Source organism: Rhinolophus sinicus, chromosome 3 (genome assembly GCF_057876585.1).
Source record: "Rhinolophus sinicus isolate RSI-liver-muscle chromosome 3, RSI-T2T, whole genome shotgun sequence".
NCBI classification, from domain to species: Eukaryota; Metazoa; Chordata; class Mammalia; order Chiroptera; family Rhinolophidae; genus Rhinolophus; species Rhinolophus sinicus.
In genome coordinates, this window is record NC_142503.1 from 271,088 (window position 1) to 298,797 (window position 27,710).

The window sequence follows — 27,710 nt, forward strand, 5'->3', positions numbered from 1 at the left end:
CGAACCGGGAACTACCTCATTTTGCCTTGGGCCACCATCGAGTCACCAAGTCTCTGGGTCACTGTGTAAAAACACCTGCTGTTTGGCTGAAAAAACAGCTTTGAAGTTAGTAAATTTCTCTGACTTGGGGGCTCCTGACGGTGTTGGTTTAGCTGATGAGAACGTGTGTACAGTTGCCAGTCAGCCACACCTGGAGTGCTGGCCCTCTCGTATGTGTAACGCAGAGGCCAGGCTGCTGCCATGAGGACACCCCAGAACACGGGGCCTGAAAGCGCGGGGGTGTCTGTGCAGAGGAGACCAGTCGTGGCTGCGGGGGAACCCCAGGGCTGCCCTGCCTTGCCCTCCTGTGAGGGCACGCCTCGGTCAGGATGGCACCCAACAACAGGTGCCACCAGGGCACAGACCGGGGACACAATGAGGAGGGGAGGTAGGGGCCGTAATTTGATGTGATTGTGTCCTTACAAGGTGATACCAGGTGAAGATGGGGGGCGGGAGCGATGCTTCTGCCAGCCTAGGAGCAGCAGAGATGGCAGAGCTGGGAGGACCCTACAGGTACAGGGCGCGCCACCCTGCTCCCACCTCAACTTCTGATGTCTGGTCCTAATGTTTTGTTTTAAACCACCAGTTTGTGGTGCTTCCTGCGACAGCCTCAGGCAGCTTCTTTCTGGCAACTGAAATGGTGGTCAGACTTCTCAGAAAGTCACTGCGGACTCCACTCGGATGCACTACTTTCTTAAACATTCCCAACTTCATTCAAATGAAAGATGTGTTTATGTGACACTGAGACCTCAAGGATGACCTGGGGGTGATTGCTGGGTTGCTGTGTGGTTGTACCTGGGGGAGCGGGATTTATCTAGGGGCCAGGGTCCCCTGGGGCAGGGTCCACCTGGGAGGCGGGATCCATGAGGACATTTACGGGCTGGTACGTGGCTGTTTCTTGGGTCCACCCACATCTGTTTCCCCCAACAGCCTCTTCTAGACCCTACAGATTCCCACTGTTTACCTGGGCTCTTGACCCCATTGTTCCCACCAGCTCTCATTTCAGCTCTCGTTTCAACCCCAGGCCCACCCCTTGGATGTCTCAGGTGCTTTATCCTCCCACTCAAGCTGGGGTGCTGCTCCCTTCTCCCCAGGGCCTGTCCTCTGTGCAGTGATGAGTCACAGGGAGTGAGTGAGTGGTGGGTGTGTGGGGGACAGTGCCAGGAGTGCTGTTTCCAGGCTCTCGGCCTCACGTGGAAAGGTGCTGGCTCAGGTAGTAAATAGCCATCAACTGTGATTGGATGGCCATCAGCTGTGGCTAGTTGGCCGTCAGCTGTAACCAGTGAGCCATTGGCCACTAATATAACTGCCTTGGTTACGCTAGTAGAAAATGGGGGCTAGCAAGAAGATGGTGGCTAAGTTGCCAGGCGGCAGAGTATGGATTGCAAATCGTGTGGCTCCTGCTACCTGTGTCTCCGGCCCAGCCACCAGCGGGAATATAGTGGTATGACTCCTCTACCTATAGCTCCGTGGGTGTTTCTTTTTGGCCTCACCATGTCCTGAGTTCTTATGTGGGGAGCAGGACTAGAGACCCCGCATGACACCCTGCATGACAGGGTGTCTGCCCGTCGGTCAGGGAGGGACCAGTTCCCAGGCTGTGCTCACAGCTGTGTGTCCAACGACTACACACCAGCCAGAAGGGCCATCTGTCTCACATGCGTGTGCGTGTACACACACACGCTTCAGTGTTATTCTAGCACCAGAGCAGTGTTGGCTTCCAGGGGACTGCTCTTTCTGTCCTCCTTTATTAGATTTCTCATTGGAAACAGTTTGTACCCAAAAATGCCTTAAAATGTTTTTAATAGACTTGATCAGGCAGTCGCGGCAGGGTGTGTGAGGGCCCCCTGCCCGGGCCCTGCCAGCTGCATATGGGGGGCACTTGAAGGCACATCGAGTGTGATTCGGGTTATACAAGGGTCATGTTCACAAGATTAAATTCACAATTTTCTCCACTCAAAATACATTTCAATTCCAGTTTCCATGAAATTCTTCCTTTAAATCTCCTTTTACAAGATCCCTACACAGCGTGTGAGCACTGTGATGAAATTATTTTCAAGAAGATACAGAATGAGAAATATCAGCTCCTAAATTTGTGTGCTTTATAGTCTACCACAATGTAGGCCAAAGTTCAGTAGTAAATAAATAGGCATTCTTTGCTAATAAAAAATTTTACAACAGTTTTCCTAAGGAAATACATTCATAAGACTTTGTTCACACTGTTTCACAGTGACAACAACAGCTAGAATTCTCATGTAGGAAATGTATCCACAGCTTTGGGGCTCCTAACACTGTCAGCAGACAGAGTTCTCTCGAGCACTGAAATGTGGCGCTTGGGATTCTGGGAGTGAGGGTTCTTGCCCGGAACTTTGGTTCCATTACGGCCGTACTTCCTCTGTGCTGGTCGCCTAACAAAACCTGCCCGACCACCGCAGAAACAGAGCTGAAGGGTCAAACGGATTCACCACCTGGCAGTTTAGGGTGGCAAACGGCATCCAGGAACTGCCCCTGAGCCACCCTGCCTGACGCAGTGTCTGAGCCTATAGTCGGGTCCAGTGGTCCAGGTAGGTTGTTAAGGCAGATGGTGGTGCCGGACCGTCTGGGCTGTGGACCTGGTCTGCTGGGGACGAACCACGCCTCAGGGAGCAGACAGCGTCGCCTACCTATAAACATGCCAGCGGGCCTGGGATCACTAACGGGCAGGTTGTGCTGTGCAGATCATAGCTGCGTTTTGTGGCTCTCGGAGGTGACTGAAATGGTTGCAAAGTGTGGGGAACAACTACTGAAAACCAACTTCCTTCACCTGTGATTTTGTGATGGCTGGGCTGATGGTCCAGATAATGAGCATCCCCGCTCCCCTCGGTAAAGCGCCTTCTGTGTTGGTGAGCAAACGCTGCACCGACTGTCCTTTTTGCTGTCACTTGTTTTTCTCGAGCAATTGTAGACTTCTCCGTTAGGGACTCAGTGCATACCATTAAATCCTACAAACGGCTAGTAGTCCTTGCCTGTGTGGCTGTGCAACCTGGAACACAGCACGAAGTCTCGTTTCCTGCTCAGAGCTGAGCCTAGACGCTTTAGCAATGCTTCTAGGAGTGTCCCTTTTATCCCCACCTCTTCCTCACACAAAACCCTAGTCAAGTAAAGGCAGGGGAGGAGCAACTCAGCAGTGCATCCCTGGCTCACTGCCACCCCAGGACGGAGTCTCCCTCCAGAGGCATGGAGGGCTCTAAGGCCACATTCCTGAAACCTTGGAGAGAGTGGCAGGGGGTCTGTGCTCCATTGTCAGGGCAGAACCAGGGGTCTTGCAAGGATCTGAGCCCCCTCCAAGTCCCCTTGGCCCTCCATGAAACAGCAGCTCCCACAGGCAGGGCTTCCATCAGCTTCTCCCCTGCTGTGGTGAGAAGGGGCCACTCCAGGACTGGCTGTAATTCTAAACCAGAGTTGCTTGCTAGGTGAAGGCCCCACTCGACTTAGCTGGAGCTGTGTGGGTATACCCAGGTGGCCAGCACAACCTCTAACCCAGCCTGGGCTATCTGCCAGTGTCAGGTGGGACGCTCAAGCCAGAGACCAGGTGTTTGGTCATGGGGCAGTAGCTGGTACTCAGAGGCGGCCACACAGAGACCCAGGCGCGTGCAGGACAAGTGCTGGGCTCTGGGAGCCTTGACACAAAAATAATGAACAAAGGTGTTTCTGCAAGTGTACATAGTCCGTAAGGTGACAGGTAGGTTCAGAGAATTGGTAAGTGGATGTGATGTCATCACACAGGGCCTCCAGCACGCGCGTCCCCAACCCCTCAGCCTGTGAATTGCTCCTGGAGTCAGGGCGTCAGACCTCGGGGGTGAGCAGCATGTGGGCCTGAGAGGCCAGCCTGGGCCTGGAATCGGGTAGGTATTACAGTGGGCAATTCTCATTTTGTTTGGGTGTCCATTTCGCCACAGTGCTGATGAGAGAATAGACACACAGTGGCAACTCAAACACCAAACATGGAGCACGGCCTCTGCAGTCCCAGGGCCCTTCCTGTCCCTGAGCCAGGGGTGACAATGGGCGTAGTAACACGCAAGTGCCAGCGCAGTTCAAAACCGGGACAGGTGGACAGAAGGACCCACGAGGCAGTGTCCTGGCCAGGGCACCTGCACAGACCTCCCAGAAGCTGGAGGAGGCTTGGCCGCTGTCCATTTCCTGCGCGTGGCGCCAAGTAATCCCGAGGTTCAGGTCTTGCAGCATTTGGTCCCTAGGGGCCGATTCTAAACCCGAGTCCGGCTCGCGGCAGATCCCACACCCAGTCTGGATGCGGGAGCGCTCAGGGCTCGTCAGGCCAGGGCCGGAAGGCTCCGGAGTGGTCAGGGCCAGCGGAAGGCCCCCGGGTCCGAGGCCGTGGAGGGGACCCCGGCGGTCGCGGTCGTCACAGGGGCGTCTCCTCCTGCTCCAGCGTGTGCGGCGGCACGTGGCACGACGGCTGCAGGGACGACAGCTTGAGCAGCGCCGGGCGGCGGCGCGCGCGGGGCCGCTGGAACGAGCGCCGGCTGTGCACGCGGCGCGCCGCCGCCGACCGCGCGTGCGCGCCAGGCAGCCGGCGGCGCTCCGGCCCCGCCTCCAGTGCAAGCCGCGCCTCCGACGCAGGCGCCGGTCCTGGCTCGCGGTCGGACGCCGGGCTCTGGGTGGTGGGCGGGGCCGGGGGCGCGATAGGCGGGGGCGGGGGCGGGGCCGGAGCCGGGGCGGGCGGGGCATGGGGCGGAACGCGCGATCGCTTCTCGGCCTCCGGCGGGACCTCGCGCGGGGAGGAACGTCCAGTCAGCGGCGCGTCGGAGCCCGTGTCACCTGCGGGGGAAGCCAGCGTGAGCGCGGGGCACTTGGGGGCACAGGAGAGTCCCCACAGACCCAGCCTGGGGCCCACCCCCACCACCTGCAATGTTCTGGGACACCTGGAGGCCACACCCTGGCTGTGACCCCAGTGATGGGGTCAGCTGAGGGCCTGACTCTCCAGACCCTTGAAAGGTGTCTCCTTTGCCCGCCCCAGTGCAGCGCCCTTATCTAAGACCCAGGGGTTCCAGTGAGGAGACCGCAGGAGGGAGGAAGCCAGAAGGAGGCAAAAGCACGCTGGATCCTGCCCACAAGCTCCCTGATAGGACCGGCAGTGGGGCCCCTGAGACGCATCCCTGTGCACCGTCACTTGTAGTCCCAGAAACGTCCAGGAGAAAGCCCAGCTCGTGCACCAAGAAACCACTGTGCCTACAAGGCCAGTATGACTTGGTCCCCCTCCTAGATAACTGCCCCTCTCCGTGTTCTCAGGAGAGAAAAACAGGTGTCCTGCTTCAGGTGGAACGTGAAACCCCTGTGAGCCTGCCTGACCTATGCTGGGTTCCCTTCCCTCCCATATGCCCAACAATCACTCAAGGGACATGTGAAGTAAGCCCAAAACCCTGCCCAAGGGGACTGAACGCCCTTTCCTGTGGAAGGCGTAGAGCAGGCAGCACCTCCTGGGAGCCAGCAAGAACACCCCTGCAGCTCCTGGAATGGGGCTTGCCCACCACCCTGGCCGTAACTTCTCCCCACCTCTCCTGACCCCACAGGGCCTGCAGCAAGGGTGCTGGGCGGCTGGCTGCTGGGCACCCCTTCTCTTTCCAGCCCTTAGAGACCCTTCTCTGCACCTTTCCCCTGAACTCTTCTCTGTATGAGGGTAAAAGGGACCTGCTGCTTTTCTCCTGGACTCACTTCTGTCATGTGGGCTTTTCCCAGGGCCCTGGAGCCTTAAGGGAGAAACACATGTTCCTTTTCCACACAGCACCCCTGACCTGCCAGTACCCAGTCCCCTCTGAGCTCGTGACTTAGTTTCATTGTCTGGCCATAAGCATTAAACACCTAGAGTAGTTAGTGATCAACTGACAGTAAATTCTAATCAAAGCTAAAACAGTCAGATCCTCTAACATCCCAGCTGGAGAAGTGGAGACTCAGACGGTCCCCTAAGAAATGCCCAGAACAAGAGGCTTGTGGGAACAGGCTTAGCAGGAGGAAAGCAGCTGCTGGAGAAAGTGCAGAAGCTCAGGTCCAGGGCCGAGAAAGGCCGACGCCTGGGAGAGGAGCTGCGGAGAGAGCAGGTGTTAGGGCTCAGGGAGGGGCAGCCGGTTACATGTGTGTGGACTCGGGCGGGGAGCTGTGGGGCTGCTCCTTGGGGCCTTCGGCCAGCTGGAGGGAATCCACCGACTTGCTGCTGAGGCGGAAGGGAGCCAGGCGGTGGAAGTTGCCGGGAGAGTGGGGGATCTGCACACGGGCCCTCTGGGAGGGCACCACCGTCTCCCCAGGGGACAGCCAGGGCGGCACCCTGGACAAGATGCTCGGGTCCTCATCCGGGGAGAACACGGGGTTGTCAATTCCTAGGAGAAAGGGCAGTGGCTGATGAGCTTCCCAGGCCACCCAGCACAATAAGAGGGAGGGTGCTGCCCGGGGCCCGGCAGCAGCACGTCCTGCAGCCATCACCTGGAGGTCACCTGGAAGGTCAGGGTCACGTGCCTTTGGGGACTCAGGCTCTCCACCCCAGGCTGTCCCTCCCTACACTGTGGCAGGACAGGTGACAACTCCCTTCTCTCACAGCAGAGACCCCAGCCTGTCCCCTGCAGGTGCACAGCCCTAGACCCCCATTCTGCTGGCCTGTGCACTGACCAGAGGCCCACCGGCCCCTCACCTGAGGGGGAGTCCGTTGTTTCATTCCTGGTGACATTCGCCAGGAACTCGATGCCCCCACTCATCTCCTCAGCACCATAGTCAGGGGCCTCCTCTGGGTCAGAAAGTTCCAAGTCTGGTGGCAAAGGAGGGAAATGGGCTGGGGATGCAGATGACCCAGGTCCTGGGCCCTTGACTGATGGCCTTGACCACTCCCAGTGTGCCCTGAGGCTTGTCATCACTGCCACCCTGACAAGCAGGGCAGCAGCCTGCAGAGGTCCCAGTGCCGAAGGGCAGGGTCTCCCCGCAAGGACAGCCCCTGTGACAAGCACCCCCATGGCCCAGTAGGTACCTTTCTCCTGAATGGTGAAGTTGTGTGAGGGGCTGTCCATGGGCAGTTTCCCGTTGGGGATGCTGCTGTTCCTCTGAGAATCAGAATGAAGCCGCTCACAGGTCAGGGTGCCACGGCCACTGGGACCCTGACTAGTGGCTCCCTGGGGACCCGTTGCTCCCAGCCCAGAGCCCCTCCAGGGCCTCCTCCTCGGTGAGGCGGGCTGTGGAGACCCTGCCCAGACCTGTCCCAAGGGGCTGTCCTGGTGTTTCCATCGTGTGGTGACCTCAACCCCACACATCCTGCGTGACCCTCACCCCGTGGTCCCCTGTCATCCTGCGGTCCCCCCGTCATCCCCTAGTCGCCCTCACCCGCTTCTGGGCGCGCTCCCGCTTGTACAGTTTGGCCGCCTTCTTGTTCTGGTTGAAGCCCAGCTTGGCCGACTTGAAGGACTCCAGCCGCTTCCGCATGGTCCTGTGGAAGATCTCCTTGTCCTGCTGCTCGTCGTCCTCCGGAGTCAACTCGTGTCGGCTGTACAGGTGCTTGTACTGGGGGGACACGGGCCGGAAGGGCACAGCTGGCCGTAGCTGGCAGGCTGGGCACACGGGACCCCCAGCCTCTCTGCCCCAAGGCGGCCCCAGGACAGGAGAGCCCCAGGGCCACCAGGCCTGAGTGGTGTCTGCTCTGCGTCCCGGGGAGGGGACAGAAGGGCCGGGGTGCCCACCTCCTGCCGCGGCTTGTACAGGTACTGCTGCAGCGTGTGGTGGGTGACCATGTCCTCTGAGTCACGGATACTCCTCCTCCTCTGCTCCAAGGACTGCATGTCCAGGCACACGGCGCTGGCACTCTCCCTCCTGCAGGGCCACCGGGCGTTCGCGCTCTGACCAGCCCACCCCACGCCCTCGCCACGCCCCTGGTCTGCAAGGCTGCTCAGGCACACCCCACAGGGCCCCACGGGCCCACCTGTGTTCAGAGCGCAGCCCCACGGAGCCCCAGCGGGCAGCGCCCTGCGCCCACTGCCCCTGCCCAGTGCCTGGATGCCACCTGATGGTCCAGGACAGTCCCGCTGGCCAAAGGCCCCCGCAGGCAGCCGGCCTGACAGAGGTGGATGCCCTCCCTGCCCCCCGCCGTCAGGTCCTGCATCAGTGCTTGCAGTAACAGGCTGTCTCTACAGGGGACACCTGGCGCCACCCCCATGGGGACCAAGCTGGGGGCCTCCACTTCCCCACGGACACCTCTCAGTTGCCCCAAGATGCCCAATGGCTGGTGTCTGAAGGGCCCCATGGTGGTGTGAGCAGGATGGGGAGGCCCCTCCCACAGCAGCCCCCAGTGTCATAGTGGGGCGTGCCAGGTGAGGTGCCCGGGGGAGCCTGTGTGAGCCGCGACACGTACAGCAGGTAGGACACGGAGGCCTCCACGGTGGAGGGGCGTGGCGTGTTGAAATCCACGTTGACCACGTTGTCCGTGCTGGGGGAGCGGATGAAGGCCAGGGACCCCCGACGCTCTCCCTGTGAGGACACAGGCTGCATCAGCGAGGATGAGGACGCAGGGCAGGCACCCCAGGCAGGACTGCAGCGGCCCCCACAACACCTCAGCCCCTGCAGAGCCGAGACTCCAGGCCACAGCCAAGCCGTCCTGGACCTGAGAGGTCAGCCACTGGGTGGGAGAGCACGTGAAGGCACACTGTGTGTGAGGGACAGCACCTCAGCGGCACCATGGGGAGTGTCGGGAAGCACACAGACCCACCGGATTCGGAAGGCAGCCCCTGTCCCCACTGGGGGTCCAAGCCAGCTGTCCTCCGTCCCCAAGGAAGGAGTCCTCAGGCCGCCATCAGACTTGAATCAGATTGAAACCCCACAGGGTAGAGTCACAGCCCAGCTGCTGTGGGTACGGGGAGCCGTGTACCGGGGAACCCCTGAGAGGAGGGGCGGCCGTGTGGGGCCAGCCTGCTGTGGGCAGACCTGGTGCCCTGTCCCTCACAACACTGCGGTTCACACGCCCCCAGGGGCTGCCTGAGCAGGCTTGATGTTGGAGGAGCCTGCGGGCGTGGGGTTGGGGCCCTGGTTGTGGCGGGTAGAGATGAGGGTGGGGCCCCTGGAGCCGGCATCACCCACACGGGCCAGGCCTGCAGCAGCTTCTAGGGGTCTCTGTGCAGTGGGGTTGGGGCAGTGCTTGCTCAGGGATCCCCAGCGTGTGTGGGGTACATGAGCCTGGTGGAGGCCGGACCCGTTCCCCTCTGAACAAGCAGCTGCCTCCAGGCCCCTAACTGCCCTCTGCATGGAGGCCACAGGGTTTGCTGAGCACCCCACTGTTCCCATAGGAGCACAGAGCAGGCTGTGCAGACCCCAGCCGGTGTGGGAAAGAACCAAGGGACGGTGGGAAATCTACATGGTTCGCAGAGCTGTGGCCGCCTGGCAGAGCCCCTCAGAGGAGTTCTGGGCAGCGGTCTGGAGGGGCCCTGTGCTGTAGGCATCGGGTGACAGAGCCCAGTAGGGCCACGTGGGGGCAGCCTGGAAGCCACACTGAGGACCGGGGAGCAGAGAGCTTGGACCTAGGCCACTGCAAGGTGCCAGGGGCACACGAGGACACGCATGTTCAGAGGCGGCCTGGTGACCACGGTTATGGTCATGTGGTGTCACACGTGTGCATTGAGAAGCTAAGAAGCTCTGCCATCAGGTGTGTGGCCACTGAGGAAGAGTCCGCCAGGCCATGTGTCCCATGGGGGTGGGGCTTGACCTGAGACCCACCATGACTCGTGTCCCATCCAACACGTCCTGAGTCCTGACAGTGGCTGTGGGCTGGCGCCAGGCAGCTGGTGTCAGGAACCGTGACATGCTGGTGTCACCGTGCTGCCCACAGAGCAGGCTCGTCCCTCATCCTGCCACACGCTCCCTGAACCCTGCTGCCTGCTGACACCACAACCTGGACGCATGGCCCCCAGCTGGTGGCGAGCCTTCCCAGAAGGCAGGCTGGGCGCAGGAGCGTGCTGCTCACCTACAGGCACCGGGAGGTGCTGGGGCCGCCACGCTCACCCCACGGCACTCAGGAAGACATCCTTGCCGCTCCCGCCATGCGTGCACGCGCATCATGTGCTTGTGCGCTGGGAGCCGTGGCCCATGACGCCCCACCTGGCCTCACCTGTCAGACCCAGCAGCACAACAGTGTTGGGGGCGGGTCTGTGCCTCAGTCCCTGTGAGTGACATAACCCATCTGGGTGTCGGGGACTCAAGTGTGCTTGCAAGTGGGCCACTGAGAACAGCACGCTGTGGCCTGGCAGAGGCCCCACCACCCTGCCCCGTGGCAGACTCCAGTTGCTGTCACGTCCCGTTGCTGTCCTGCTTCAGCCCCCACCTCCCGCACAGACAACATGCAGAGTTTCCTGGTACCTCGGCCACGTAGCTGATGGCGTCCTTCAAGTTGAGCTCGTGGAAAACATTAAGAATTCTGTCGCGTGATTTTTGGGCCGACCTTCTCATAAGGATTTTGCTGAGGAATTTTCTATCAAAATTGGACCATCTGGGGGGTCAAACCAGAGAGTGTTGGCACCAGGCAGCAGTGGGCAAGGCTCCGCGAGGACAATCTGCGAGGTCCCTGCCCACTACCCAGGCTTGTACTGAACGTGGTCTCCCAGGGCTGTGGGGGCATGGGACCTCTTCTCTCTCCCTGGTTTTTATGTGCCATTTATAACAACTACAAAGGTCAGTTTTACATTTAAAGCGACAAAGCACATCTTGCCACTTTCACGAGTCTGTTCTTTGTTCCTGCTTTCTTTTCTGAATGCACAGAAAATTGTGGGTTCCGTTTTCTCATTTAATTCCATATTGCAGAGAGTTTTCAAAGTGAGCACCCTCCAGAAAGGTGGGCTGAGGACAAGGCCCTGAGCTCTGGCTCACTGTACCCGCATGAATCATAGGCCAGGGGAGGGGACCCCCAGCTCTCACACTTAGAACCAGGAGACCCAGAAGGAGGCTTGAAGTCCAACACAACTACAGCAGTGACCAGTTACTCCGGCCAGAGGATGTGGCTGGGACAGACTTAAAGTGGGACTTCCACTGTGAGCTGGACCTTGGGGGAGGCAGGGCAGCCAGGGCAGCAGAGGGTTCCAGGGGGTGGAGGGGGCCCCAACATTTGGCTCCTTTGAGTGCAGTGTTCTGTGATGAGGGTTTTGTGGGACTAATTTACGTGAAGGTCAGCCATTGCTTCACCTGCCAGTCTTACAGTCACCAGACAAAGGAAGAGGGAGGGGAACTAACAGCCCAGACGAAAGTGCCTCCACAGGTCCCCATTTCTGTCTAGTCAGGGGCCATGCCAGCCACTTACTTATCTCTGAGATAATTGTGTCCAATTTGCCCTGATATGTCCTCGATGGCTGACAGGATGTGGTCGAAAGCCTTGAGGACAGACAGGTGGGTGGGGTCACTGAAGGCCCGCCCTGTGCCCCGCCCCCTCCCTCTCCCTCCCTTCCTCCCCCTCCCCCACGCCTACCCTGCCGTGGAGCTTCTCGTTGAGTTTGGGGTCTCGGTGCTCACTCCTCTTCACCTTTAGCCACTGCACCAGGGGCTTGATGGTCAGGCCCTGGGAGAGGGGGCGCCCTGTCCTGAGTGTGGGGACAGGCCCCTGCGCCCCGTCCCAGCCCACTGGGCCCCCACACCCAGCAGAGTGAAGCAGAGCCCGTATCCTGGAAGAGGCAGGGCAAAGCCCTGCCGATTCTCCAGGGCCTGTGGTAGGCTCCTCCAATAAGCCTAGAGCAAGGCCCAGGGGGAGGATGAGATCTTAACTGGGGCTCCGTTAACCAGCGACGCTGAGCAAGGATGTTTCTAGGCCGGCTGGTACTGCATCCCCTGTGGGGCCACGTGAAAACCTACAAAACGGCTCCTAGTTACTAAAATTGTAAAATTCAATTGGGGCCTGGAGCCTGGAAAGGCTCGCTGACCTGGTGCCTGCCCCTGGCAGCCGGTGGGGCTGGGGCACGGAGGGCAGGCGGGGGCTGGCCAGGGTGGCAGGGCCGGCGCAGACGCTACCTGGAAGATGACAGTAAAGTAGATGACGATGATGGTGGTGCTGACAAACAGGTTCTTCTCCTTGACCTTTTTCTCGTCCAGAAGGACGACGAGGGCGAAGGCCACGGCCCCACGCAGACCGCCGTAGGACATGACCACTTGGTCTATGGCCTCCAGCTGCACCATGCGGTAGCGGTTCAGGACCCAGGTCTGCAGGACGACACCTGTCGGCCCAGGCGTGAGCTCGGTGCCACGGGGCACCATCGCCCTCTCAGGTCTCAGCGAGGCTTCACTGCGCCCACCCAGGCCCTGCCCTCGGTGCCACGGGGCACCATCGCCCTCTCAGGTCTCAGCGAGGCTTCACTGCGCCCACCCAGGCCCTGCCCTCGGTGCCTCGGACGGCACCACGACCATCGGTGCCACGGGGCACCATCGCCCTCTCAGGTCTCAGTGAGGCTTCACTGCGCCCACCCAGGCCCTGCCCTCGGTGCCACGGGGCACCATCGCCCTCTCAGGTCTCAGCGAGGCTTCACTGCGCCCACCCAGGCCCTGCCCTCGGTGCCACGGGGCACCATCGCCCTCTCAGGTCTCAGCGAGGCTTCACTGCGCCCACCCAGGCCCTGCCCTCGGTGCCTCGGAGGGCACCACGACCATCGGTGCCACGGGGCACCATCGCCCTCCCAGGTCTCAGCGAGGCTTCACTGCACCCACCCAGGCCCTGCCCTCGGTGCCTCGGAGGGCACCACGACCAAAGGCCCCCGCTGAGGGCTGCAGGAAGAAACCGACCCTTCCCTACCATGGCATCTGCTCCCTGGAGCCCTCAGTCCCCAGAGACTGGGGGAGGACAGGGTGTCACCCCCGGTGGCCCCCGTCATGGCCCCCAAGGCACCACACATCAGGGTAGATGACGGGTACTGGGTGGGGGCAGCTGGAGGTCCTACCTCACCTGTGCCACGGTCCATTTCCTCAGCGACTACACTGTCCCCAAGTCACTCTGACACATCCAGAGTCAGTGGGAAATCAAATGGGTTCCCCTGGGTCCTTCTGGAACCTTCCATCCTGACCCCCAGCTGTCCTACCTCAGTCTCACTGCGACAAGGCTGGGAGAAGGCCCAGACCTTCACTGAGGACCACTGACGGCCAGTCTGAGGTTCCCCAGGGGCTCCTGAACCTGTCCTTCCCTGGTTCCCACCACTCCCCACAGCCAATGACTGCTGTCGCCCCACCATCCCCCATCCTCCCCGCCCCACCCCCGCCCGGACCCCCATTTCCCACCGTGGACCCCAGGACCCCTTGCCCTGCCCTCACCGATGGCCCGGTACACGGAGATAAAGACCAGTGTGAGCAGCACAAAGGCCGTGTTCCACCTCCAGATGCAGGGGTTCACTGCTGATATTCCCAGGAACATGAAGATGATGGTCTCGGCCCCGCTCGCCAGCATCTTCATGGTGTAGCGCACGGTGGTGGCCGATTGCTCTGAGATGTTGGCCTTCACGTACTTCTGACAGCAGATGCCACAGAAGGTGATGCTGGGGACCGACCGACACGCGTGAGGCCGGGGCCCGCTCCGCACACCCTGACCTACAGGGCCCTGTGCTGCCCCTGGAGCATCCACCTTCTCTGCGAAGTTTCCTCCTCAGGGCTTGGTGCCCTGACCTGCACCCGAGTCCACATCACTGCCATCTGCTCGTGACCCTCTGGGCAGAGCAGGCTGCCTGTTTCTGCCACAGCCAGACAGCTGGGGGGTCTGAGGGGGCTCAGGGCAGACACCTGGGGTGTGGTGCCTGCGGGTCAGGGAGCCAGAGCCCCAACCCTTGGCTCAGAGCAGCCTGCAGCTCGGACAATTGTGTGAGGACGCCAACTCCTTATTTCAAAAGCTAAATAGATCAAATTCTTCGCCCCCACAGTGACTTTCCACCCAGCCTGGGAAGTGGGCCAGGCTGACAGGCGCTGGAGAAGGGGCGGTGACAGGCGGTGCCTCCGCTGGGGTGGGGGTGGTGCGGGCGCTGCTCCCACCTCCCCTCGCCCCCGTTCCCCTTAGCAGGCCCCGGACCTCCAGGGGTGCAGCACGCTCTGGGAGGACTTACGCCAGGATGGCCGACAGGGACAGCATCTCGGAGGTGAGGTAGGACAGGTAGGAGATGACGAACACAAAGCCGGGCTCGATGATGCGCACGTGCTTCGTGAAACGCGTCACCAGGGAGAGCAGGAAGGCGAACACGACCCCCACCAGCGTGCCCCCCAGGCTCACCACGAAGAAGGACACTGCAAGGGCAAGGATGCGACGCTGGGCCGCCTGAATGGCCTTTTGTGGCTGCAGCGAGCCGGCCCTGCGGCCCTGTGGTGTGGGCCGGCCATTCCTCATGGCAGTTGCCTGGTAACCCCCCCACAGAGGCGCCAACAGCTCAGCAAACAAGAGGCCCCTTCTCCGGAACAGAGGCCTGGTCTAGCTCCAGTCTCCAGGTGGAAGGCTGGGGAGAAGACCGTCCTGTGGCCCACAGGAGGCCCAGCCCCGCCCCATCATGGAGAGAGCACCGTGACCAACCGTTGGCATGGGTTGGCAGCAAGGACTGGGGTCCTGGGTGCCCAGGGACAGTCATGCCCAGAGAAATGCCCAGGACCCCTCAGGACACCAGGATGCACAACCGATACCCTTGTGGGTCAAATGGGGCAATGACCCTTACTTCCCAGGTGGCTAGGACCCAGCGAAATTGTGTTTGTGAAACACTCCAGGGCCAGGAGGGCCCGCCACTGAGACTCTGATGTGGAAACACCTTGCTCTGCACAAGCCAAAGGTCCCAGGCCTGGTACCAAAGCCTGACCTGGCCCAGCTCTGCGGCCCACAGAGACCTGCCCTGAGGCGGCCACATTCTAGAGAAGGGCCACGGCCCCAGGATCCCCCGGACGCGTGGACCCGCCAGCCACACACCTATGCCTTTCACGCAGTCCACACCAGTCACCTTGTCACCACCCAGCGTCACGAAAGATTCAAACACATTGTATAGGACCTGGGGGACAGAGAAGCAAACCAGACATGAGGTCAGACCTCGGTCATCACTGACCCCTCCCTGTCTCGGGCCCCAGGCCTTGAGCCCAAAGCAGCCATCTACTTTGGAACCTGAAAAGCACTGGCTGAAGGAGCATCACGGGGCAATGATGGTCACCAGGAGGAAGGCCAGAGGCGAGCCAGCAGGGGCTCTGGGAGGCAGAACCTTCTGGCAGGAACCTGCAGCTGCAGGAGCAAACCTGGCCCTTTCTTACCATCAGGAAAACAAGGGCAGGTGGCCACAAGCCTCACCCACTGCGTCCAATTCTCAATTTCATTTTCCAAGACAAACCCAGAGTTCCATTTTTAGTGACTTTGCTGTTATGTTGCCCCCTGATGTGGAATCACACCCCTGGCATCTTTTCGTGTTGACGTTTAAACCTCATCCCACAAGACAAGAGAAACACCCAGAAACCTTATCCTAGGCCACGGTCATGGATATAGTTGTGTTTCCTGAGCCTGAGCTCTCCTGAGCGGTGCACCAGGCCCCACCTCAAAGAAGCCGAGGGGCTGCCCTGGGCAGCTAAAGGCCTCGGGAAGAAGCTTGTCTCTGTGCCCCCAAGTCTGCACCCTCCAGGATCCCTGGGGGTGGGTGTCTAAGGTTGTATTCACAACAGGGGACACAGGTGCTGTGCACAGGGGCGGCACACATGCTGGTCACTGAGGACCAGACTACTGCTGGCCCAGCTTCTTCGTGGAAACCCAGGTGGGAGGGAAGATGGGGCCTCGTGTAGGAAACACGCTGAGAACCCCCTGGCGATGGGGACATGAAAGCCACAGTCCCGAGTATCCCAGCCCCAAGGGAGCCACGTGTCGCCTTTCTGATTAAGTCTCCAATTCCCCCGAGAATGTGTCCTCTGCTATGTAAGAAATCTGGTGCAATAGACCCTGCCCGTTTTCACTCTCCCACACCCTGAAGAAACCTGAGAAGCGAGAATTTCTTAGAGTTGCTGCAGACACTTGTAGAGCAAGGAGGGAGCTGCAGGTTCCACTGTGTCTGCCGTCTGCAGGCCATAGCAGTGGACAGTGGGCGTGCGGCCTGGCCCAGAGCTGGCTCAGAGATGCACCGTCTACTAACCATTCACTTCCCCAAGGTCGTGGCCAAATTTGGGGATGGGTTTCAAAAACTGCACGATGGCCATGATGCTGAGACAGTTCCTCACGGTTCATGAAATCTTCTATTCACTTCCTGTTCTAAGGAAGGACCCTCCACCCCTGCCCGATGCCAGGCCACCTCCTTGAGGAAAAAGCACCTTCACGGGCACACCATCAGTGCCGGCTGACCCCCTCCCGCATTTGAGATTTTGAGATTTTGTTGATTTATTAATTCTCTTTAGAAACTCAGGAATAGGGGCCACCAACTGTGGACTCTGGGACCCGTGACCGTAGGATTTCAACAGTGGGACTGTGACCTGTGAAGGAATGCAGTGTGTGTGTGGGGGGGTGTCTGAGAATTGTGGAAGAATGAAGAAATCAGACTAAAACAAGCAGTAATCCCGAGTTAGGAGGAAGTAGGGGCAGAGGCCACCCTGTGAAAGCTGCTACCTGGGGGACATGGGTGAACCACGAGGCCGGCAGGGGGCTCTGGGCGACCTGGCCGACCCTCCCTGCTCACGGCACCCAGGGACACTGGCCGTGCCGCTCAGTGACTACGCTCCAACTCTCAGTGGCATCCCACCCGCCCTGCTCACCACAGTGACCGCGTCGTTCAGCAGAGACTCCCCAAAGACGATGATGAACAGGACCTCGTTCACGTGCACCTCTTCAAACACCGCCAGGACGGCCACCGGGTCCACCGCCGCGATCAGGCTGCCAAACAGGAGGAAGTCCAGCAGCCCGATGTCCAGATCTCCTGGGAGCAAAAGTGGCGTCGGGGACCGTGGGCCAGGCGCACGGGTCCCACTGCCCCCGTCCCTGCTTCCCCCCGCCCTTCCCCCACACGGACCACCACCAGGACCCAGAGGGGGCCTTCCCTCCTGGGAGCTCCCTCCGGCTGCTGGCCTGGTGACTGCTGTGCTGGGGCCACCAGGGTGGGGCCTCAGTCTGTGTTAGGGCTCTGGCGGGCGGTGTGGGGACCTGGGTCACTCTGCCGGCCTTCCTCCCTGGGCCACACAGCCCTTTAAGAAAAGGGCGGAGCGCCAGCCATCCCCAGGAGATGGCTGCCCCGGATTCTCTCCTTCGTCTCCCCTCAGGCCTGGCTGACTCCACCTGGCCAGCCCACCTGGGAGCCTGCTACACATAGGTGCCGGGCCATCACACATGCCATCAGACCCCGGCCCTGGGGAGTTGGCAGCCTAGGGCAACGTGAATACAGATGCAGGGAAGGGGACAGGGACTTGACAGGGTGGGAAAAGGCTCCCCTGGGAAGTGATGTCTCAGCCAGGACACACACTCAGGATGAAGGGAGGTGATGGGGTGGATCCTGGGGGCCGTGACTGCCCTGGGGAAACCCTGAGAGCCCCCAACAGGAGCGACTGCAGGAGCAACGGGGCAAGTAGGGGAGGGCGATGGATGACAGGCATGGGGTGCTGTGGGGGAGGAGCAGGGCTGGGGGAGGGAGGAGGCCCTGGAAGGAACCGTCCCGGCTGCTCGCTCATGGTGGAGATGCCACGCTGCGACACACGTTCAGCCTCTGTAAACCTCCCCGTTGGATCTCAGGTCCCAGGTCACCAACAGGCCATATGCAAATGCTGGTTCCCAGCCACGGGCCCACCTCGGGGTGGCGCATGTCGATGCCCTTGTGGCCTCATTGGGGGGTCACGCCTGCTTCCAGCCGGGTTTGGTCAGTGGAACTTGGCTGGGGCCTTTCACCTGCCTTGTTGGCGTCCACTCCCCTCCCCACCCTGAGTGGACCCCAGGGGCCCGAGAGCCAGTCAGACCTTGAGGGAGGGAGAGTTGAGTCCATGTGGGCTGGACGCTGCCCCAAGTTGCTGGTCAGGGCGTCCACAGGAGCCTAGTTCTCCCTCAGGGACGGGCCCCCAGGGTCCCCTGGGAGAAGGTGGTCTGTGCAGGGATTTTACCCCCCAAAGGCAGTCTGCTGAGAGCTCCAAAAGCCCCACAGTGCTTTGAGGAGGTGACAGGTGTTAGAAGAACCAGCGTCCAGTGAGTTTTAAATGCCCCTTTGGAATGGGGATAGCGTTTGCCTTTCCATCCAGATGCTGTCAGTGGGCAGATGTGACAGCATTGTCCTTCCTGGGTGCAAGCACCAGGGGCTTTCAGACGCACTCTTGCCGTCCAAGCTGGTCAGTCCTTAAACGCCTCCCTGCACATCAGCCCGAGCTGTGGAGGACCCTCAGGAGCCCGTGATTCATTCGAGAAGCTTGCACTCTACGCAGGAAGCGCCCTGGGGCTGGGAGCAGCCTGCCCTTCCTGGCAGGACAGTCCAACCCCCACTGGTCCTAACAAGATGGTTCTGTGGGCTGGACTGCAGGCTCAGGCCAGTAAGCTGCGTGTTCCAGACCCTCCGTCTACCTCGGGCAAGAAGATCTGTAGTCTCCCCTGCTGCAGGGGCCTCCCTGGCTGCCCGGAGCTTCTGCACGGCCTGTCCCTGGGCTGTCCCACCTGCACAGCCACTCAGGATGCCCACTGCCAGGTCTATCTGTGGCCCGGCCCAAGCTAACCCTTCCTTGGAGGGGTGCGTCTGGGGTTGAGCCACTGGTCTGCACAGGTGGACCCTGCCCTCCTAGCGCTGTTTATCCAGGAACAGGACAGACTCGTTGGCCCCTAGGCGCTGCTCTGGGCCAATGCCCAGCCAGACCAGCTATGTCCCGGGTGCCAGTCACCCTGCTCCAAACCCCGAGACTTTCCCCTGGGTCCAGCTGTCAGAGGTGGCCATGTAACTTTAGGTATGTCCTGACTTCCTAAAGCATCGCTGATAACTGTAACTAATCACACCTGCAGAGCCCACCCCATTGTCACCTGCCCCAGAGACTACCCCATTGTCACCTGCCCCAGAGCCCACCCGATGTCACCTGTTCACAGCGCTCAACCCATTGTCGCCCACCCACAGAGCCCACCCGGATGTCACCGCCCCAGAGCCCTCCTGGTAGACGGCAGCACTTGCTCACCCATCAGGCCGCTGAGGAAGACGCCATAGAGGGACAGGCCTGTGGTGGCCGCGTTCCACACGGTGCCGATGACGGCGTACAGCAGGATGGTGCCCAGGTTGCCAAAGAATAGCCGGTTGGGCATGAAGTAGCCGGCGTCCAGCACAATGGGCGGCAGCAGATAGAAGAAGAAGACGGTGGGCGTGAGCGTGAAGGAGGCGGTGTGGTTCGCTGCCCAGACGATGCCGCCCAGGACCAGCCCCAGCACGATGAGCAGTGCGCTCTCAGGGACCACGTTGGTGACCTTGTGGGACAGGTGGAAGCCTGTGGGGGAAGGGGGCATCAGGGGGCCATCCTGGCACCACAGGACAGACACGGGCCCACAAACTAAGGCCCCACATCCAGTCTGTAAACGCTTCCTTCTGTCCCACTCACGTGGCCTGGAGGCCCAGCCAGTCGGCTGTCAGCCGCCTCCTCAGGACCTGGCCAGAGGACATCCTCCTCAGGGGTCTCCCCGCCTCCTACCCAGAGAATGACCCCTTGTCTTCCATGGGGAGCCCAGGAGGACGACAGCCAGGCTGGGCCAAGTCTTGAAATGAAAGGCTGAGCTGGGTGGGAAGGGCATAGGGCACCCACGTCCCTAGGCCCCATGTGGCCCATTCTGGCCCTCGTCCCTCCGTCCCGCACCTGGTGACCACGGTCTACCCTCGCCCTAATTGTCCTGAGGTGCCAAGCCTGCCCTGCTTGAAGTCCAGCTGCATTTTGAGGGGCCCCATGCAGGTCAGGCCTCTCCCTGGCTCTCCCTGGGTCACAGCTCTCAGCACACAGGCTCCAGGGCCGGGGTGTCCAGGGTTCCCCAATAGGAACTAGCTGCACTGACCACATTCGAGCTCCCGGGGACCACGGGACCCCAGAGCTCTCCCCACCGAGGGCTTGCCACCCTGCCAGGAGTGAGGGTGGGGGGACCCCCGCCTGCACAGACCTACATGGCTCATTTCTCTTTGTTCTATTGTTAAGACTCCAAAAAAGTGACAAGAATTCCGTGTTAAGCCTCATTTCAAAGTAGTTGGAATGTTGACAGAAGCGCTGGACCCCTTGGGCAACATTTGGCAAAACTGACTTTTCATTCACGAAGTTGTTTATTGAGAGGCCTTTGAAACTCTGAGGTGAGCCGTCTCCTGAGCTGCCAGGACCCCAGCCGCGCAGGGCACAGGGCGCTGCCCCACGAGGGTCCTGCCCTGCGCAGACCCACCCCTTCTGGGGAAATTCTTGGGCAAGGCTGGAGGGGTGGGTCTGCTGGTTCTGATCCGCCCACACCCTTGCTGGCAGGTCGCTTCACCCAGCCAGCGCCACAGCTCCTCCCTGGCCTGTTTCCTCACTTGTAATTATAGGGCCACTATGGGGGAGCAAGGCGGTCTCCTGTCCTGTGTCCTCACTGTCACGCCCATGCCCCCTCCCCTTCCCCTCTCCTTCTCCGATGCGACTGAGCATCTCAGTGACAGGCCCAGCACCTGCAGCCCCCACAGCCCGCCATGCATCTCGCATTCGGATCAGGGTCAGCCGTTCCGTGTGACATCCCACCCCGGGCAGCCTCCCAGGAAGCCCACAGAGCTGGGGTACCCTGATGGGGGCCGTGTGGCCGAGGATTCCCAAAGCTGCCAGGGCGTGACGCGTGGCACCAGGAAGGAGGGAGGCTGTTTCTGAACATGGAGGCCACTTCCCTGGACGCCCTTGGCCACGCCTGGCTGCTCAGCTGGACAACAGCCAGAGGGTTTGGCCTCAGTGGGGTTTCCAGGCCCGTGGCCCTGGACGGTGTCCTCTCTGGGCTCGGGAGGGGCCATGACGAGGGTAAGAAAGGACAGTGCATGTGAGAGCCCTGTCCTTGGCAGCACCTGCCCCAGGGCTAGCTGCAGGCAAGGGCACGGAGGGATGGGACAGCCTCTTCCTGGGACAGGACACTGCACTGTCCTGGGCCCTGGGACGCTGGAGGCCGTCCAGTGCTTTGGGAAGAGATCTGGAAGGCCGTGCCCTCCCTCCCTGTGGCTTGTGGCCCTGACAGCCAAGCTCATTAGAACCCCCTTCAGGTCCTGGGTTCCCACCCCAGACGCCAGACTCAGCAGGTCCTGGGCCAGCCCAGAAATCTGCATTCTAGCGGCTCGGAAGCCCCTCCGTCATGCAGTCTGGAAAAGATTGGGCAGGTGTCCACCCAGAGCCTCCCTGATGGCTCATTAATGTCAAGTGGGCCGAGTCCATGGTTTTCTGGTTCCCTGATGGGCTTGGGTTAGAAAGGCGGTGGCCCCGCCAGGGCCGGCTCTGTGGCTGGCTCACTCCATCCCGGCCGACATCTCTGTCCTTGGCCGGGCCATTGATGCAGGTGCCTCTCCTGCCACCACGAATTCCCAGGAGCCCCAAGCCAGCCATGCTGGGAGCTACACTGGAGGTTCATGAAGCCACGTTTTTCTACATGTGTTTTCTGTTGTTCTGCACTTCCTGCTGGGCTCCAGAAGGCACTCTGCTTGTGGCAACCCTCTGCCCCCACCTGCCCTTCTTGCCTTGTAAGGGCCCCATGACGGTGCCACGCCAGCAATGCTCCCAGGGCCCCCGGGGGCTGGCAATCCTTGCTGCCCACTGGCCTGTTGGCCTCTTGGAAGATGAAATCCAGTGACCAAAAGACACAGCACCGCAGGTCACTGGGCCCAGGGCCGGGCTTGGGGGGAATTGAGTGACCTTTGAACTCTAGAAGGCCCCCTGGTTGAACAGGCAGAGGGGATCCCCAGAACTGGCTCAGGTCACAAGCTCACAACAGCATTTAGCCACCATCTCCCCCCAGTTGGAGATTCACCACGAATCAGTCGGGAATTTCCCTCTGACAACTGCAGGGCCAGCGGGGAGTGTGGAGGGTTGCAAGGCTCATCTTTGAAAAAACCACAAACCTGGCACTTGGGGACCTGGAAGTCCTTGCTGGCACCCTCGGCTAAGCGTTTGCTGCATTCCTGTATGGTAGCTGGTTACTATAAAACCTTATTAATTTGGGAAATGGGTGGATGAGAGACAGGCCGACTGCAGACCAGGCAGGTGAGAAATGGAGTCCCTGGGGGGTTTATCTGAGTTCCTCTTCACATTTGGAAAATAGTCTTTGCTCTTCTGCAAACTGTTTTTTTGCAGCGTCTGCTCACAGCTTCATGGGTCCTCAAGCCCTTTCTTGTCATCACGTCGCTCTCCATATACTGGCCCAGGCATATTTTCACTGTCAAAGCATGGCCACCTGTCTGTTCACAGGGTTTAGGTTGTTTTGCTGTGAGCAGACATCTCTTTGGGTAACTGTGTTGGTCTTTTGTTTGACGTCTTCTGAGTTTTGTGTTATGCTTTAAAAAGCCATTCCTAGTCCTCTGTTTCCTACTAAATGTTTAATATTCAATTTAAGTTTACTTGAATTTAACAAAGAAAATATTTTCAACTACTTGTGAAACTGAAGGACCTGCCCAACCCCAGAGGAAAAGCCTCCCCTCGACCCCGAATGTCCATGGCCGACCCGCTGTACCCAGGCTGGGCATGCGCCTCCCACATCCTCACGGGGACCCCTTCACTCTTCCCTGGAGTAACTGGGTGTCATGCAGGGACTCAGCTCCCGCTCCCTGCACAAGAAAGCCAGGAGATGGTGAGGCCAAAAAGGAACAACAACGGAGCCATAGATAGGGGAGTCATAGCACTATAGTCTCGCTGGTGGCTGGTTGAGACACAAAAGCAAACATATGCCAGTTCCCCTGAGGGGTCTTCCTGCACCCCAGTCTCACTGGAGGCCGGAAGAGACACAGGAAGTAGGCTCCACACAATCCGCAATCCGCCATCCGCTTCTCTGCCAACCAACCCACTAGCTAGCGACAATCCGTGCTTGCTAGGGCAGCCACAGCAGTTATAGCAGTGGTCAATGGCCAACTAGTCACAGCTGATGGCCAAATACTACCCGAGCCAGCACCTTTCCACGTGAGGCTGAGAGCCTGGAAACTGCTCTCTGGGACTCTGTCTCCACACTGGGTTTCACCTTCTCACATTTGCGGACCGACATCAGCCTGGCGCCTATGTCGCAGGGTCATGTCCTGGGACCACACAGACACTGCCGGTCACGCTTGGGCTCTGAGTGGCGTGAGGAAGAGGAAGGGCAGACCAGCAGCTTTTCACTTGCCTCACCTGTGCGGGTCACTTGGCTAGTTTCTTCTGTCTGGGCGTGAGGAGAGTTGCCAGAACGCCCTTGGAGCAAGGACACGTCTCAGCACTGAGTTCCTTTCTTTTCCCCAATATTGGGGGGGTTGTCAGCCTCCAACTTCTGTTCTTCGTCCACTTCACGGTCGGCCTCTGGTTACAGCCCTTTCTGGCTTGGGGATGAGTGGGGGGCAGCAGTCTGAGATTGTCCAGGTTCTCCATTTTCACCCAGAACTAGGAGTCCTCTGGCTGGTGGGATTTCTTCACGAGCGCATCCCACCAGCCTGGGACCAGTCGGGGCTCCCCATCTCCCATGAGCTCCCTTCAGACAGCAGGCTGCATTGTAATGAGCTCATTAAACTGAAGACTCGATGGATTAAAAGTGGCAGTTTGCTAGTGGTTTAGCAATTAAGCACATAATGGGCATTTTAGAAGCTGGTAAGCCAAGTTCCAGCCCACAGTGTCCTGCGGTGTCCACTCCTGCTTCTGGCAGTGAGGCTCTCTGGCCGGAGCTGGCCTGGCCACCGTGGCTTGGTCCGTGGCACAGGCAGGGACTTGGCTGTCGGTCAGGGCCCACGTCACTGTCGGCCACACACGCCCTTCCTGCCACAGTCTGCACTTTACTAGGACAGGGTGACAGTTCTCACATCTCAGGGTTATTGTGAAAATTTACTGAGACAAAAGGGTGGTGGCGACGGTAAGAACCGCTCACATGGCCGGGCCCGTGCAGAGGGGCGGGAGGACACAGCCCGGTCCTTCTGCAGCAACCCCCAGTTGAAGGGTGGGTCACCGCTGCCACTGGCAGCTTGGTTTTCTGGGGCTGCATGCAAGGAGGGTGCCAGGGTGGTGGGGGCGGGAAACAGAGCCCCAGGGGGAGGAGCTCCAGGATGCGACCCTACTCCCACCAAAGCATAACACTGTCTCTGTCACCAGAGAGCCCAGCACCTCGATCCACACTGTAGGGACCACGTGCTCAGGGGGGCTTGGCCAGCAGCACGCCAAGGGCACTGGGGAGACCCTGAGTTCCCTTCCAGCCTTGTCTCCACAGAGACGAGGGCCCAGGAGGCACGTGTGGGCAGTCACCTGGCCACCTCCTCAGGACCCACAGCCCTGGGGTCCACACGTGGCCCATCCCAGGGCCGCGCACCACAAGGGTACCTGCGACGGGGAAGCAAGCGTTTGGTGCAATCTTGTGCATCAAAACCCCCGTGTGTGCTGGGGAAAAGCCAGAGCCTTCCCGGGGGAAGGGCAGTGCTGCCATGCTTGTGCACCTCATCGTGTGTCACGGGCAGACCGGCTCCCATGTGCGTGAGCTGCTGCTGACACTGGCAGCCGCGCCCAAACCAGAGCTAAGACAAAGCTTCGCAGGGCGACACGGGCTCCCCGCTCGTGCTGCTGCAGTGGCATAAACTCCGACTGGACAAACACCGACACACCTGCAGGCCCGACAGCGTCAAGTGATAGTAACTGGGAGGCCGCACAGGAGTCTGTTCAGGACAAAATCAGTGTGCCAAGGACACGAGGCCACCGGGCAGCTGGGGAGCCCCAGCCAGTCACAGCCCCTGGTTGGCAGGTCCCTCCAGACAGGGATGTTAACAAAGTGACTTCCAAGCCCACAGGTAACTGATTGCTGAGGCCGGAGAGTTGCAGCTAATTAAGTGCAAATGCCATGGCCACAGGGTGGTAACGACAGGGACACACGCGTTTAGTTCTAATTACAAACCCTCTGACCGATGTTTGAGGTCAAGAGGCACCAGCGGCCAGCCAGCCATTTCTGGACCAGGGCCCCCGACAAAGCGGGTACTGGGGGCTCGGGAAGGTCATCGCTGACTGTTTCATGCCCCTTGGCATGCAGCTGGGCCAGGACCCAGGGTCAGGCCCTGCGTGGTTGCTGCCTCCAAGGATCTGTCCACAATATTCAGCTGAGTCCACGCAAATGCAATAGTACAGTAAATCCTCTGGTTTTACTTTAACGTGTGCGAGCCACGGTCAACGAACCCTGAGGACTCGGTAACCAGAGCGCACGGAGAGATCCCCCAGAGAAGTGACCGGAAGGAAGCTCAGGAGGATGAGCAGGTCAGGGTCAGACCTGAAACGTCACACACTCAGGTACACGCAGGCACCCACACGTATGCAGACACAGGCACTCACACGGACACACAGAGAAAGACACAGAGACGCAGATACAGGCACACACATGTGCACGTTGGTCCTCAGCACTAACTGTCCAGCATTGTCCACAGACAAGGCTTGGGGTCCCCTCAGCACTCTTCCAGGACAGGGACGGGCGCCGTGTGGCCCTCCCCAGCAGCCTGCCCTCCCCGACCAGCACATACCAGCTGAGCTCCCTCAGCACCTGCGAGGAATCACAGTAAATGTGCCAACGCGGAGCCCAGGGCAGGGGACAATGACATTTATGGTGCCGCACATATTATCTAACAGAGCCCACACCTCCCACCTGCAAGGGTGTTTCAGATGCATGCTCCCAGGCTGCAGGCACACAGAGCAGTGGAGGCCTGTCCTGTCCTGGGGAGGGCGGTGCAGGGAGCCCCATGTCCTGAGTGGGCCTGGAGAGCTGGCCCTTCTGCTCACAAACCACAGAATGTTTTCAACACCGCATGTTTACAAAACTCAAGCAAACTTTGCAGATTTTTTAATTGAAAAAGGAAAATTGTTAGTGGGCTCCTAGAAGCAGCAAATTCTGCAATTCTGAGCCGTCGTGAGTGACAGACGTGAGGACAGAGAAAGGCTGGGCCTCTCGGCCGGCTGGCCACAGCCTTCGGTCTGCACGGTGAAACCCTGCTTCCCCTGATCACAACAAGTTCACACAGTTCGCTGGGCTACACTGAACGGCGGTGCCGAGGTCCCTCCCAGGACTTTCTTCTTTGAAGAATACATTTGAATCACGGATTTACTACTTTGAATTATTTCTGTACCCTCATTGTCACTTACCTTTATCTGTCACACCATCTCCTGTAAATATTTTTGCAGAAGGTGTTCCCAGACAAGAAAAAGCTAAAGGAGTTCATCACTAAACCAGGATTGAAATCTAAGACCTGAAACCATAAAACTCCTAGAAGAAAATGTAGGTAGTAAACTCGTTGACACCACTTTTAACAATACGTTTTTGGATATGTCTCCTCAGGCAAAGGAAACAAAATAAAAAACAAGCAAATGGGACTTCATCAAACTAAAGAGTTTCTGCACAACAAGACAAAAAGGGATCCTACTGAATGGGAGAAGGTATTCACCAATGATACATCTGATAAGGGGTTAATACCCAAAATTTATAAAGAACTCATACAACTCAACACTAAAAAAACAAACAATCCATTTCATAAATGGGCACAGGACATGAAAGACACTTGTCCAACGAGGACATACAGGTGGCCAATAGATATATGAAAAGATGCTCCATCAAAGAAATTCAAAAAAGAAACAAAACAAAACACTGAGATACCATTTCACTCCTGTCAGAATGACCATCATCAATAAACCAACAAACAACAAGTGCTGGCAAGGATATAGAGAAAAGGGAACCCTCAGGATTGCAGACTGGGGCAGCCACTATGGAAAACAGTATGGAGGTTCCTCAAAAAAATTAAAAATAGAACTACCTTATGACCCAGCAATCCCACTTCTGCATATTTATCTAAAGAAAACCAAAACGCTAATTTGAAGAGACACATGCACCCCGATGCTCATTGCAGCGTTGTTTACAGTGGCCCAGACGTGGAGGCAGCCTGGGTGCCCATCGACAGATGATGGATAAAGAGGAGAGGGTGCATTTATACAGCGGGACGGTGCTCAGCCATAAAAAAGGATGAAAGCCTCCCGTTTGCAACAACCTGAATGGACCTAGAGGGTATTGTGCCAAGCGAAGTAAGTCAGACAGAGAAATACAAATACTATGCGATCTCACTTATATTGTGGAATCCTAAAAGAAACAAAAAAGTGAATAAACAAAATAAGACAGAAGCAGACCTATCGATACAGAGAACAAGCTGATGGCCGCAAACAGGGGGGTGGAGATGGGGAAAAAGAGAAAAAGAGCACTAAGCAGTAGATCATTCAGGCCTGTGGGCCACACAGTCTGCTTTGCAACGACTCAGTTCTGCCATTTAGCATGAAAACAGCCATAACATACATAACACATGGTCAGGGCTGTGTTCCAATAAAACTTCATTTACAAAAATGGGTGACCAACCCATGGGTTGTAGGCAGCTGACCGCTGAGATAGATGATGTCTCAAAGAACCAAATGGAAGTTCTAGAAATGAAGAATTCAATATCTGAAAGAAAAATCCAAGCGATGGGCTTAACAGCAGACAGAGAGGAGAGAAGAGATGGTGAACTTGAAGACCAGCAGCTAAAAATGATTCCAACCGAATGAGG

General features: G+C 58.9%; 1 protein-coding gene across 2 annotated transcripts in view; it reads right to left on the reverse strand.

The window, feature by feature from the left end:
* Positions 1-1,822: 1,822 nt before the first annotated feature.
* The window catches only part of SLC9A3 (solute carrier family 9 member A3), a 39,533-nt gene continuing 13,645 nt past the window's right edge, over positions 1,823-27,710 (reverse strand). The window contains exons 2-17 of one of the 2 annotated variants that reach the window (XM_019744591.3): positions 19,138-19,440; positions 16,762-16,922; positions 14,954-15,032; positions 14,112-14,289; positions 13,333-13,553; positions 12,046-12,248; positions 11,510-11,599; positions 11,345-11,415; positions 10,411-10,540; positions 8,417-8,532; positions 7,749-7,878; positions 7,396-7,572; positions 7,046-7,118; positions 6,716-6,829; positions 6,164-6,407; positions 1,823-4,854 (exon numbers count right to left, since the gene is read on the reverse strand). In XM_019744591.3, the coding sequence (XP_019600150.2) occupies positions 4,851-4,854; positions 6,164-6,407; positions 6,716-6,829; positions 7,046-7,118; positions 7,396-7,572; positions 7,749-7,878; positions 8,417-8,532; positions 10,411-10,540; positions 11,345-11,415; positions 11,510-11,599; positions 12,046-12,248; positions 13,333-13,553; positions 14,112-14,289; positions 14,954-15,032; positions 16,762-16,922; positions 19,138-19,440 (2,294 nt within the window). In that variant the 3' untranslated portion in view covers positions 1,823-4,850. Of the gene's footprint in view, positions 4,855-6,159; positions 6,408-6,715; positions 6,830-7,045; positions 7,119-7,395; positions 7,573-7,748; positions 7,879-8,416; positions 8,533-10,410; positions 10,541-11,344; positions 11,416-11,509; positions 11,600-12,045; positions 12,249-13,332; positions 13,554-14,111; positions 14,290-14,953; positions 15,033-16,761; positions 16,923-19,137; positions 19,441-27,710 lie in introns of those variants that run through there. The other variant, XM_019744592.3, reaches the window with a different exon arrangement.